This window comes from Columba livia, chromosome 2, assembly GCF_036013475.1.
Source record: "Columba livia isolate bColLiv1 breed racing homer chromosome 2, bColLiv1.pat.W.v2, whole genome shotgun sequence".
In the NCBI taxonomy this organism is placed as follows: Eukaryota; Metazoa; Chordata; class Aves; order Columbiformes; family Columbidae; genus Columba; species Columba livia.
The window spans coordinates 63,522,223-63,535,185 of record NC_088603.1 but is presented as its reverse complement, the minus strand read 5'-3'; the positions used below and the strand labels follow the sequence as shown (position 1 = coordinate 63,535,185).

The following is a 12,963-nucleotide window of genomic DNA, read 5'->3' as shown; positions in this document are numbered from 1 at the left end:
TATACAGCCTTTAGAAGACTTCAAAATAAAGACCATAATTGAGATTGAAAGAGAAAGCAATGGATGTAACTCAAATTCTGGCTATTCTGTGGTCCTTCCTACCTGGATTCCTGTTGTGATAAATAAATGTGACCAGTATATTGTCATCTGACAAATAAGGTTTTCTTCTTTAAACATAAAAATGGTGGGGAAGTGGGAAAAAAGAAAATCACTGTCCAATACAGATAGGAAAAGAAGACTGGTAAGAAGCTTTCAGAGGAAGCAAAGTAAAAGCTGAAATAATGCACAAAAGAACTGTATTCATATTCGCTGTCTATAAAGTGTAAATGTAAAAGGCCACAATAATAGGAATATCTCTTAGTCCTGCAACAAGAACACAATACATGATGAACTATTTAAGTAAAGCCACAGGTTTGATGGTACCAAATTGTCCTGCTGCCTGACAAGCTTCTCAGTACCCCATTTCCAGATTGCCCAGGCTGGGGCTCGTCCCTGGAAGGCAGATAACCAGTTACAACCCACGCATAGACTCCCAGGACAGACTTTTTAACCCTTCAGGGCTTTACTTGTGGTCACGCCACACCAACAATGGAGGCATTGTCACAAGAAACAGCTAAGTGGAATGAGTGGATTGGCAGATTTTGTGAGAAGCAGAGATGCCAAGGGGAAGGACAGCAAAGAGCATGTAATAAAGATATTAGCAGGATTGTCTTCTAAGTCGGGGTCCCTTACCTCATGTAGGATGTCGGAGACAGAGACTTTGGTTTGGCCCACTGGTAGGGATGCTGTGGCACGGACAGGTACTGCTCGCAGAAGTTTCCTTTCCTAATGTGCTGAAAACTGGAGAAGTCTTCCGGTGACAAATCGGCAGTTGGTGATATGGTCCTGTGATCCTCGCCAGCTGGTTCAGTTTTGAGAGTCATGGATGGGGTGTGGTCAATGGCGGTCTTCCTCGATTTGATGGGAATTCCATCGTTCATATCTATGGTGCTGTCAGTGGTGAGGGCATTGATGGCAGCGACAATGGCAGAGCTGGTGTACTGGTTGGTGTTCCCCAGCCATGTCTCATCCGTGACACTCACCCGCGGCGAGTTTTGCGGAGAGGGCGTGGGGGAGTGGTGCGGGGAGTAGGAGGTCTGCCGGTCATTGAGGCTGTACTTTCTCTTGTTGCAAGGAGACGGAGGCCTGGAGCTGTGAGCCCCCAGCCAGTTCTCCTCCGTGATGCTCGTCCTGGGAGACGTTGATGGAGAGTGCCTTGGGGAGCTGAGCAAAGTGCAGGCCACCATGCTGCGTTGGTAGCCTTCCTCTGTGTCGGTGGTCTTTGGAGAGACACATGGGGACTGCCATGGAGAGGTCTGGGGTGAAGTGTATGGATACGAGTAGTTAGACTCGTAGGAAGACGCTTCAGAGTTGCAGCTTCTGGAAGACAAGCTACTTGCTGGGCTCAGACAGGATGGGTCTCTGTACGCCTCGATGTTTGGTAAGTTCAAAGTGGCAGTGGAAGGTGACCGCTTGGCATTTGGGATGGCTTCCTCAACCTCATCATGGAAAAACTGGTTGTTGTTATGATGAAGTCCCATGTAAGAAGTGATCTCAATTCTAGGGCTCTCCAGTGCTGGAGCTCCATTAGGTCTAATGTTTGGAGGCAGGTAATACTCGGAGGGCCCGCTGTCCATGTGTCCTCCATAACCGGAAGGATGGTTAGTTGATGGGACTACTGAAATGACGGGATTTGATGTCTGAAGGCCATGACATGGAGTTGACAATGAGGAATGTGCCACATTCAGAGGCAAGCCAGCATTTACATTTGAAGATGTATAATTATAGTGTTCTGGAAAAAACAAACAAACAAAAAAGAATGATATGAAATGCTGAACTAATATAATCACTTAGTAAAATACTGAGCTGGAGTGGAGGCACATGACACAACACACAAAAGTACAGCACTCCTTAATAACCCAGCCCACAGGAATGCTGCGCTAGGGTAGAGGCTGCAGACTAGCATCCCTGAAAATGTTACTGACTGAGCAGCACAAGACAAGCTATCTTGGCGGGGGGGGGGAGTATACTTGGACTGAGCTTATCTCAAGGACACTCTCCTTATGGAAATCTTCAGAGCAAAAAATTGAGTCTTCAAACAACAGTGCTTCAGCATTCAGAGGCTGTGGTGCTGCCCTAGAGATGTGTTTTAACATAAATGAGCCTGATTCCCTTCTTGAAAAGTTGGAATATACAAAAAACACACACACAAAAAAAAAAAAAAGTGAAGAACATGATCAACTGCGTTCTGTTTAAAAATTATACACAACTGAAATTTCCATTACAGCAAGTTTCCAACTGGTTCCAGTTAACTAGGATTTTGGAACAAGACAGACCTATTGACCTACTCTGGTTTCTGGGACCACTTATCCTCCAGCCTAACTGGCAGAGGCCAGGTAAAATATAAACATGGATGTCTCACTACTCCATGACAGCTGAAATTCCACTGAAATTGCTGGTTATTGAATGCGCCATGTTGATTGCTGCCAGCAGCAAGATCTTGGCCAATGTTCTAACCGTTAACAGCTCCGGGTGTATAAAAGCAATAGCAGAGCTAAACCATCAGTCTTAAAAACCTGGAGGGTGACAGATGACATCACAGACTTGCACCGATAAGCTCTCCGACCCAGCGCAGGGGAACAACCTGCCCTCTGCACATCTCCATCTCTGCAGGGGACCAGCATCCCAAAGCTAGTCGCTGCCTCACCCCACTGTTGGCCTGCTGAAGGGACCCCTTCAGCTCTGCTCCCCTGTCCCAGGGCCGCATGTGTGTCTCTCTTTGCCACCCAGCAACACCGATGGGCTGCGTACAGGGAGATGGACAACCCTCAGCAGCAGGAGGGCAGCAGGATCAGAAGTGATTGCCTCAGTGCTTTCTGAAGTCTGAAGGCTCTGCATCACCAGCACACGCCAGCCAGAGCCCCTAACACCTGTATCTCTTGCCATACTGGAACAAGACAGCAAAACCTTTCTATCAGAGACAACTACCACTAAACTTTGAGCCTGGGTGATGCTGTTCTACAGGTTCCTCTCAGCATACTGGAAATGCACCCAGCTCCGGCCCCAAGCTGTGCACACAGTGCATCAGCCTTCCCTGAGGTTTGTTACAGCAGCTGCACTTTCCTGTAGGACAGAGAGAAACTCTGCATCTCCCCCAGACACAGCAAGTCCACAAAGAGAGCTTGTCCCATTCCACCCCAGGAGGCAAGCTCCCTAGGTGGTCAGCCTTGCCCACCTTCCCTAGGGAGATATGGAAAAGCTTTACTAATTACTGCAGCTGTTATTCCCAACAGGACCCAGAGCACTGCAGATGCAAATGAGCCCTCCAAGCCAGTAACCCAGCACAGCAGCTATTCTCTTTCTTTTGTTTATCAGCTCAAACCTCTCTGGTGTCATCCTCTGGCAATCCTGTGCTCGACTTTCTCACTGGAAACAACTCCAAGGCAAACAGTACTTAGGAAAAATTCATGTGCTGTCGCAGTTTCACAGCAACTCTGCAATGTTCCAGCTGATGCATGTCATGTCAGGTAACAGTCAGGAACGATGAGCAACACCACCACCTTTCGAACTCACTCTCTAGCCTGCTTTCAAAGACAGGCCATTTACTGAAGAAGGGTCATTAAATTACACTGGGGTGTGCCACAAATAAAACTGGATTAGTCAAAACATGCTGCAGCTTCACACACTACTCAAACAACCAGGCAGGCAGGAACCATGGAGAAAGGGGGGCTACTTTGACAAGAACAATCCAATTGCAGTAGTCACAGCGAGGCATAGATCTGCCTGAGGAATCAGTCCCCTCCTTCCAAAATAAGTCCCCTTTTGTTGCTGCCTTGCCAGATGGCAGCACTGCTCACAGTCACCGCAACCACCACCGCTTCCTTCTCTCTCTTGATGGAAAAAGCCCCAAAGTGGTAAGATCTTCTCCATTTCAGAAATTAGCTCTGAGAAAGGGTCTGAGCAGTGCCTCCAAGGCAGCCTCAACCCCTTCACTGCCTCCTCCAGCTTCAGAGGAAACCGATGTCCTTGGCACCACATCGCTGCCAGGACACCGGCGAGGCTCTTCTGCCATGTATGAGCCACAGGCCTTCCACAGTCTCCCAGCCCAGCGTGTAGATGGATGGCAGTGGTGACACAGCACAGCTGCGCACCACCTTCAGTCGGTCCACGCCACACAGCTGGACGCACTGGGCAAGGAATTGCAGGTTTCACAAGCTGTCCCAGCTCTGCACCCCCCAGGTGGGCTTCGTGGATGGGGTGCGACAGTGGTATCCACTGACTGCAGAATCACTGCCTTTAGATCTTTTATTAAAAATAAAGAGGTAAATGAACAAGACAGCAAGCATAATTACTACCTGCATGAAAAGTATCATGAACGCAACTGTTCTGTTAAAATCTAATGCTTGACTAAGGTGAAATTCGAACACTGAGGTTTGCTGGAGATCTGCAGCCCAGACCAGCCTTTGGAAGCCAGCTTAAAAAAAACCCAAAAAACTAAAATTAAAAGACAGTCTTAAGTGCTCCAAGCAACAAGTTCCCCTAATGCACATGGCAAGGAATAGCATCTTATAGTATATTATACATATTTTTTAAAAGTCAGCTTTTAAAGGGCCAAAAAAAATATCATGTCACACAACTTCTCACACAATGGTATTCAAAACTGAAACAAGTGAGATCCAAAGCCTACCAAATATATTTAGGTATCTTAAATTTTCAGATAGTGTGTAGAAAGTATGCCCACCAAACACAGAAGCCCAAAAAGCCAAAATTAGGAACAGGACCTAGTCCTTGGTTTGTGAGGTAAAAAACACCAGCTACAACTTCTGAAAATGCACATTCTTCTCCACAGCTTCCATATTTACAAAATTCATCAAATGCACATACATAGTCAGCATTCGTAACATGCTGACGTTTTCCTCACCAGGGTGAATTAGACATGTAAAAATAAAACGCCAGTCTGGAGGGATGGGAGATGGAGGTGGCTACAAAGGCATGAAACTGCAACACATAATGCAGCTGTGTCGGGTATTTTGCCAGTGCTGAAAGGAATGAAAGGAAGGTAACACTTTAACATGACGTTGCTGTCATGACCTTGATCTGTAGAGGCTCCCAGGACCCACTTACCACCAAGACACTTTCAATAGTGTATTTTAATATCTTGAACCAAAGCCTGATATCACAACCATTCTGTTCCAACAAATCCACACTTACATTAACTAGGACAAGAAAATGGATCCCTTGATTTGTAAGCACATTTTCACATATTGCATTTCATTCTGTGACAATATTAAAAAAATCAGACTTTTTCTCTAGTTAAATTTCAGAGAACAAACCTTTTATTCCTTTCTATCCTTAATAGGCTGATTTTGCAAGGCACTGGGCACCATCAGCTTTTATTTACATTATTTAAATAGGAATGCTGAACATCTGCAGCTCAGAGGGCCTTCAGAGAACGTGAGGGCTATTTTACATTTCTAAACATGAAGACACATCTAGGTCTGTGTTTGAATTCATGCTTCCAAAATTGCCTAATGGAGTCAGGAACTTTTCTCACTAAGACTTTGCCATTTAATTGGCTTAGGTCCCTCCACTTTCCAGCTGTCTAATTACTAGGATGCTCATCTGAAAAGCTTGGTGTGAAACTCTTAAAAGCCCATTTTTCTAAAAACTGAGAACCTCCTAACAACTATTTGGACACTGACAATGAGTCAGAGCGCTGAGCAAGTGGGGAGCATTAGGAAGGAGAGCACTGTGCCTTCACCTGCATCCTAGCAGGCTGCGATGCACAGGCAAGCATCTGGGAACTGGCCTCAATTTAAAGGCAAGAGATGAAGCGTGGACACAGGAAAAGCCTTACTCTGAGGCTGCATTAAACCATCTACTTGTGTAAGAGTTTTTTAAGGTTACAAGTTAGCACTGACACCATAGAAGTCAACCTCATACCAGGAAACGACAACTTTCTCTATCCCTGTGTCAATTCCAGACTTGCTTGCCTCATTTCCATCTCAAGTATTGCTAAAAGCAGTAAAATTAAAACAAACAAACAACAAGAAAACAAAACACATACGGACCAAGACACCAGAGTTGGCAACGGTACAACCCATGATAAACTCAGGCCCGTTATTTTTATTTATTGGATGACCTTCAACCTAAACCCTGAGCCCAACTATCTCCAGTTCACAGGAGAAAGGGAAGCGGGGCAGAAGTGGCTTTTGAAGTGTCCTGGCTCTGTAATGGGAAGACCCAGATCCCGACCTCCACCCCCTCTAGGGGCGGCGAAGGCTGTGCGAGGGGGTCGCCCCCGCACGCAGCGGGCAGCCAGTGAGGACAGCCCGGTCGGTCGTAGGCCCCTGGCACATGGGAGCAGCCGTGCAACGTGGGGGTTTGAGCAGCTCAAACAAGTCCCAAGTTCCAAAGATCGGACACTGGCTGCTACCCGAGTCGTCTCCCCTTGGAGGCTCGTACGGGTGCTGCAAGGGCACGATGGGGAAGAGCGCCGGCGCAGGATTTCACTCCCAGCCACCGCGGCCCCTCTCGCCGCTTCCCGGCGTGGCGGAGGCGACAGGCGCCTCCCGGAGCCGAGCCCCTGTCTCTCGCGCCCCACCGCCACCGGCCGCGTCCCTCCGGGGGAAGGATAAACTTCCCCCTCCCGAGCAGGCTAGGCAGGGGAGGGCTCCCCGCAGCATCCCTCCGCCAGCACTCCCGGAGGTGCCCGGGACGCCCCGGCGCGACCCACCTCCACCGCCGCCCTCATCGCTGTGCTTGAACTCGAAGAGGAAATCGAAGTCAAATTCCTGCTCGGCCCCCACGCCCGTCATGGCTCCCGCTGCCCGCCGCGACCCCCGCCACGTTTCGGCACCCAGGCGGCGGCGCAGCTCCCGGCCCGCCCCGTCGAGCCCGCCCCTTTGTGCCGGGACACCTGCTGCCGGCGAGCCGGGCCGAGCTCCCCCGCCGTGCGGGCTGCGCGCAAGCCCCGGCAAGGCGCAGGACAGCGGCCGATGCGAGCGGTAACGTGACCCCGGCCCCGACGGGCGGCCTATCTCGCTGCCGCCGCCACCACCTCCTCTGATCCGCCCTCCCTCCCGCTGTTGATGTTTCCGGGTCGATGCAAACAACCGCGGTGCCCGGCCCACCCCCCCCCACCACCCCCCGCCAGTGCTCTGCTCCTTCAGCGCAATCTGCGCGCCGTGGGGATTCCCTCTGAGCCCCCGTCTGCGACCCTTGTGCGGAGACCCCGATACCGGAGGGGATCCCAGATCCTCGCCCCCTCACCGGCTGCACGGGGGCGAATGGGGAGGCCGGGGGTAGCCGGCCAGCGGGACTTCACCTGCTCCCGCCCGGCCGTAACTAACTGCCGCAGGTGTCTGGTTCCTGACAAACGGATTGGGGCAAAGGGGGGAAGAAGCGGCGCTTTCACTCCTAGACCGGGTGGCATCGGGGGCGAGGTGGGCTCTGCCCGCCCGGCCGGGACACCAGCGTGTTCCCCTCTTCGCTGAGGGCCGCTAAGGCTTACTCCGAGGTTCCCCACCGCGCCGCGTCTGTGAGCCAGGAGGCTTCACTTTCATTTATTTATTATTAATTTTACTTAGTTGCAGCACCCACTAGTGCCAACTGCTATAAAAAGCGCAGTGAAGCGGGACTCGTAATGTACCGGCTGCCTCCGTGCGCCGGGGGGAAAAGGTCCCGGGCCGAGGCCGCGCACCGGGGGGCGCTTGCAGAGGGCCCCGGCGACGGTGAGAGATGGCGGGGTGGCAGGGCAAGCACGGCTTTCCCCAGAGCTGACACCTTTCCCGCTTGTACGAGTGAAAAATCAATGAGGGAAAAAATAAATTAGAATATTTTTCTGTTTAGAAATGCACTTCTGACAGATTGCACCGTCCCGTTCGAAGGTCTCTGCCAGGCAAAGGAGCTCCCTGCCCCAGCAGCTCTGTTCGCCTCGACTCTTGAGCTCCCCGAGCTTCAGGCCGGATTTCAAAAGGAATAGTTTTTTAAAGCGGTTATGAAAATGGTGTTCCCTTATAAACTCAGGGAATACCATTTTCCAGGCTTATGGCTGCAATCTCCCTTACAAAGTGCCAGGAAAACACAATTTTTTTCCATCAGAGCCCGTTAGGCTTTTTCCCCCTTCGCCGGGACAGCCGCGCTGCGGTTTTGTCTCTGGCAGGAGACGGCGGACACTGGCAGCCCGCGCGGCCGGCGGGGCAGCATCAAGGGCAAGCAGGACCCTTCGGCGCCGGAGTGCTGCCAGCGGGCGGCCGGGCTTTGCTTTGGAGGGGACCGAGTGCGCTTTGGGGCGGAGGTGAGGCAGCCGCCAGGATGCCGCTGTGGGGCTGCTCTCGGTCCCCTGCTCGCAGCCTCTCCCTAAAGTGCCGAGGCTGAGTCACCCGAGTGTGCAAAAGGCCTTGGCAGCAGTGGGACCCCTCCACCTGCCGCTGCCGGCCTGGCAGGGCCCTACTCGCCCCGGGATGCCGGAGCAGGCCAGAGGCGACCCGACTGAGCCAGGGAGCAGGGCAGCGCCACAGGGACGAGCGTGCCGCCTTACCATTGCACGTCCCGCAGCCCCTGCCCCGACATGGGGTTTGCCACGCCTCCTACTCCCTGCCCGTAGCCTACTACAGGCGGGACAGCCGCCTCGCCCTGGCACACAGCGCAGCCCCCCGATTTCACCGGGCTCACCCTCTTGCCGCCCCTCCACGCTGCTCCCCATCTCCTGCCGAAACGCCCCCGCAGGAAGGCGAGGAGGACCTCCCAAGTACCCACTTGCTCTCACTCCTCTCAGGTTACATCCGTTACCTGCGGGATGGGTGAATTGTCCCAAAGTATTTACAGACTGTTTGATTTGCCAGTGCTGTCGATTAAGTATTTCGACTGGAGAAAGAGGAAAGATGGACTACGGAAAGGTAAAACCGAATTGATGCCACATGTTGGGGACGGAATAACGGTGTCGTGCTAGTTAATAATCCAGTTTGAAACAGTGCCGTTAAATTGGGAAGAGTGAATCGAGCGGGGGGGGGCGATGCGTCCCGGCGAGGCCATCCCCGCGCCGCCAGGCGCCTTTGCACTAACCCACCGACCGACCCTCCAGCCCAACCGCTGGCGACCAAGCCTCTCCCTGAAGTTAACCTGAGTTGTCCCAACTCCCGTGGTCGCAGCGCAAGTCCGACAAAGGTCCCAGCAAACGCGCTGCTATAGCTGCAGCACCGCAGCGTGAAGGAGAATTTAACTTGTTCGTGGAGTTAACACACAATTATTTTCTGAGGCAAGGACCCCGCATCTCGCTACAACGCCTCCAGAAAGCAGGGTCCTCACACCGGGTCACTTCTCGGACTAAAGAAGAAAGAGATTTTTTTTCTTCGATTGTCATTGTCTGGTAATCAAGGGGCATCTTAATTTGAAGGCAACAATCCTGACTTGCAGGGCTCCCCTACGTGTTTCCTGGATTGGGTCACACTTTTTGGCTGGCCTCATTTTCTTAGTCCCTTACAAAACACATCAACAGGGAAGAGAACTATTGATGAGGGATGGCGACATTTTATCACTAGCATCAGAAATACCACGGAAATAAAGAAGGGAGATTTTTTTCTTTTTTACACGAGGCTCCAGTACGCTTTTTGTGTCAGCAGCCTCTGGGTGTAATTTTTACAAGTTGGCGCATTCGGTGCCTTTGAAGCCCAGAGCGCTGGAAACGCCATGCATGCAGCCCTCAGAGGTCCGAGAGTGCAAAAGGCACGCAAGCCAATGCTATTAAATAAAACCGTAATTAGCTTTAATCCAAAAAGGCCCTCGCATGTTTGAAGAGCGGATCCGCCATCACAGTTGTGCTTGCAGCTTTCGCATTGGCAGTATCCTGTCAACTGAAATGAAACCCTGGAGTGAAAACATCTGTATTAAAAAAAAAAAAGCAGCAAATAAAATTAAAAAAAAAAAAAAAAGAAAAAAAAAAGAAAAAAAGAAAGAAAGATAGGTCTTGAGCGCCCGTCCAGCTTTCTTGGGACAAACCCGGGAGAAAGCCCCGTTCGCCCACGCTGCGGAATAAACACGACGGACGTGGATTCGACGCCACCCTCCACTTTTTCACAACTTTTTAACATGTGCGGGGTCCCTGTGCCCTGCCCGATCACGGCAGCCTGTTTCAGGCGGAGCAGCAGCAAAGCGGCGGTACCACCAGATCGGAAGGAAACCCGGGAGCAGCCGCGGGGAGAGAGCATGGACGAGGGCTGTCCCCAGGCCCGCAGCGGGAAGCCAGGAGCCGCCCCGCACCTGCTGCCGCGCGGAGGTGATGCCCGGCTGCCGCCTGCGAGGTGCCGCTCCCCGGGCGAGGCGGAGCGGCGGTGCCGACAGGCGCTGGCTGGGAAAAGCGAGGTGCGAAAGTTTCGCCAGCGAGAAGAGTGGTGCTGGGTAACGATGCTCGGGGGGAGAAAAATGTGCCGAGTGGCACAGGAGAGGCTGAAGCCGGTCCTAGCTCCAGCCAAACGCTGCCCCTGGCAGGACCAAGTTCAGTCCGGACGAGCAGCTACTAGCAAAGCGCTTCCCGAGCCCCGCGCCCACGATCTTTCTCTAGAAACTTTGCCTCTATGCTTTCCTCGCACTTTTCACAGCAAGGTTACTACGGGGCATCGAAAGAAACCCGACAGTGAGCCGGGGTCGCCGGGCAAGCAGTCCCCCGCAGCCGGACCGGCCCACACCCCCAGGGTGCCCGCCTGCTTCGGTGCGCAGGGAAGGCCGGGCCGCTGGTACGGCGCCTGTCCCTGGCTGGGACCCGCTTTGTTAGGAGGCTCCCTCATTTTCCCAAAAGAGAGGGATGGCTGCAATTACTGGGTGTATTCTAACCTCCCCCAAAACCAAACCTAAGTCTAGGGAGGGAATCCCGGAACCGCTTCGCACTGTTTTCCTGGGGCCGGACTCGAGGCGCCCTCGCAACCACGCGTTGTCGGTGAGGAGCGATGCAGCACCGCCTTCTTGCTGTCCCGCAGGGCCGGACCGGCACCGGGCCCGGCCCGGGCCCGGTGGGAGGCGACGGGTGCGGCGGCGCGGCCGAGGTGGCGCCGTGCGAAAGGCGAAGGAGACACCTATTGGCAAGCGGCCGCCGGCAAAACTCGGTGCCGCCGCGGGGAAACACCAGGGGACACCGCCACCCACCCACCCGCCCGCCCGCAGTGCCGCCCGTAGAGCCACCCGTTACCTTCCTCCGCCGCCTTCATGGTGCTGTCGAGCCGGCGGGCGCCGCGCTGTGGGGCCGCCGCCGGCCTTTCTCTCCTGCTGGCTGGGTCCCGCGACGGCGGCGCGGCTGCGGCCGGCGGGGCAGCACTTGGCATCCACCCGGCGGGGCGGTGGAGCCCCGACGCCGCGCCCCGGGCCGCTGCCGACCCCTCGCCTCCTACCCTGCGCCCCCCGCCCGCCTTCACGCCCCGGGGGCCGGGGTTGCACCGCCCCCGGCGTGGTAGCCGCGCCCGCGGAGGCACAGAAGCTCGCCGCCGCCGCCCCCCCGGGGCCGGGGCATGGAGAGGAGGGCGGGTGTGCGTGGGGACTTCGGAGGCACTGTCCGCGCCGCGGCGGCGGGACGGGGCGGCGGGCGCTGCCCGCCCGCCGGGTGCTGCAGGAGGAGTACGGGGGCGAGGGAGTGTGCGGAGCTGGGAAGTCTCGCTCTGACGCAGGGCTGCGGGCCCGGCACCGCCTTTTTAAAGCTGGAAAACACCCCCCCACCTCCCTTCCCCTCCCGGCCCCTCTCCCCGCCCCGGCCCCGTGATGTCAGCTGGGCTCCGGCCCCGCCGCCGGCGAGTGGCCAGCGGGAGGCGGGCACCGGCGGGCACCGACGGGCCCCGGCCGCCGTACGCCCGCCCGTCCCTCCCGGAGCACGGCGGCCGCCCAGCCCCTCCGCGTCGCCGCCTGCGGGTTCCCCACAGCCTGCGGGAGCCGGGTGCCTGGGGGGACAGGCGGCCCGCCGGGTTAGCGAAGTGAAGGAAGGGAGGAGAGGGGGGAGAGAGGGACGCAAGAGAGGAGGGGAAAAAAAAAAAAAAAAGAGAGGCAGCCTCGCATGCTGAAATCATTATGTAAAAAATCGCAGGCTTCCCCCGCTGTGGAAATTTGGAAAAGAGCATCAACTGGCAGGCGAGAGAAAGGAAAATCCCATTCTGCTAAATTACTAACAGACCTGGTAGACTCGGTTTCAGTTGCTCCAGATTTATTATTATTATTTTACTTATTATTATTCTGTAAACATCTCAGCAACACAGTTGTATCTCGTCACTTCGTAGCGGGGGGAAGGAGAGGTTTCCAACCCACAGCAACTCCTCCTCTCACCTCAGGGATGCCGTGGCCCGGCCCCCGACGTGGCCGTGACACCCCGGCACAGGCAGGAGCCTCCCGGGCGGGGGCCGCGCCATCCCCTCCTCCCTCGCTTCGAGCCCAGTTGCCGTCGTCCCGCGCTCCCCCTTCGTCCTCCCGCTGCCCCCCCAGCTGGCAGGACTGGACCATACTTTCCTGTTGGAATTGGACAGCGGCGTGCGGAGTGTTGGGGTGGTTTTGAGCGTATCTGGTGTATGAAGAAAAAAAAATCATAAATCTAGTGCATGACACCCATATGTGGTTGAAAATAAAACCAATATAAACGAAATCCTGTCTGCTTCTGGGATACAGGAGGCCACGGCAGATTCTTCGGGGCGAGCTCCTCCACTAAATCATGCTGGAAGGCGGTCCCCACCAAAGAGCGCGCTCGGCGAGAAGCACAGCCCCATTTTTCGCCCCGGATCCAGCCGTCCCCTCGGGCGGGGAAATAAAAAACAAAACAAAACAAAAAGGGCGACGTTTTTCTTTCAAGGAAACCAGGATGGGAAAAAAGAGGGAAAACCCCTCGGACCCCACAGCGGCATCGTCCCCAACCTTGAGGCCTCTCCTCAGGCACCGGGAGTGGGTCGCCTGGACGTG

The 12,963-nt window shown here is 54.5% G+C and overlaps 1 protein-coding gene across 7 annotated transcripts in view; it reads right to left on the bottom strand.

Moving 5' to 3' along the window:
- NFATC1 (nuclear factor of activated T cells 1) overlaps positions 1 to 11,698 on the bottom strand; it is a 113,389-nt gene extending 101,691 nt beyond the window's left edge. For 4 of the 7 annotated variants that reach the window (XM_065052262.1, XM_065052263.1, XM_065052266.1 and 1 more), the window contains exons 1-2: positions 11,222 to 11,531; positions 733 to 1,831 (exon numbers count right to left, since the gene is read on the bottom strand). In XM_065052262.1, coding sequence (XP_064908334.1) covers positions 733 to 1,831; positions 11,222 to 11,354 — 1,232 coding nt within the window. In that variant the 5' untranslated portion in view covers positions 11,355 to 11,531. Of the gene's footprint in view, positions 1 to 732; positions 1,832 to 6,775; positions 7,099 to 11,221 lie in introns of those variants that run through there. The other 3 variants (XM_065052265.1, XM_065052267.1, XM_065052264.1) reach the window with 3 other exon arrangements.
- Positions 11,699 to 12,963: the final 1,265 nt, after the last annotated feature.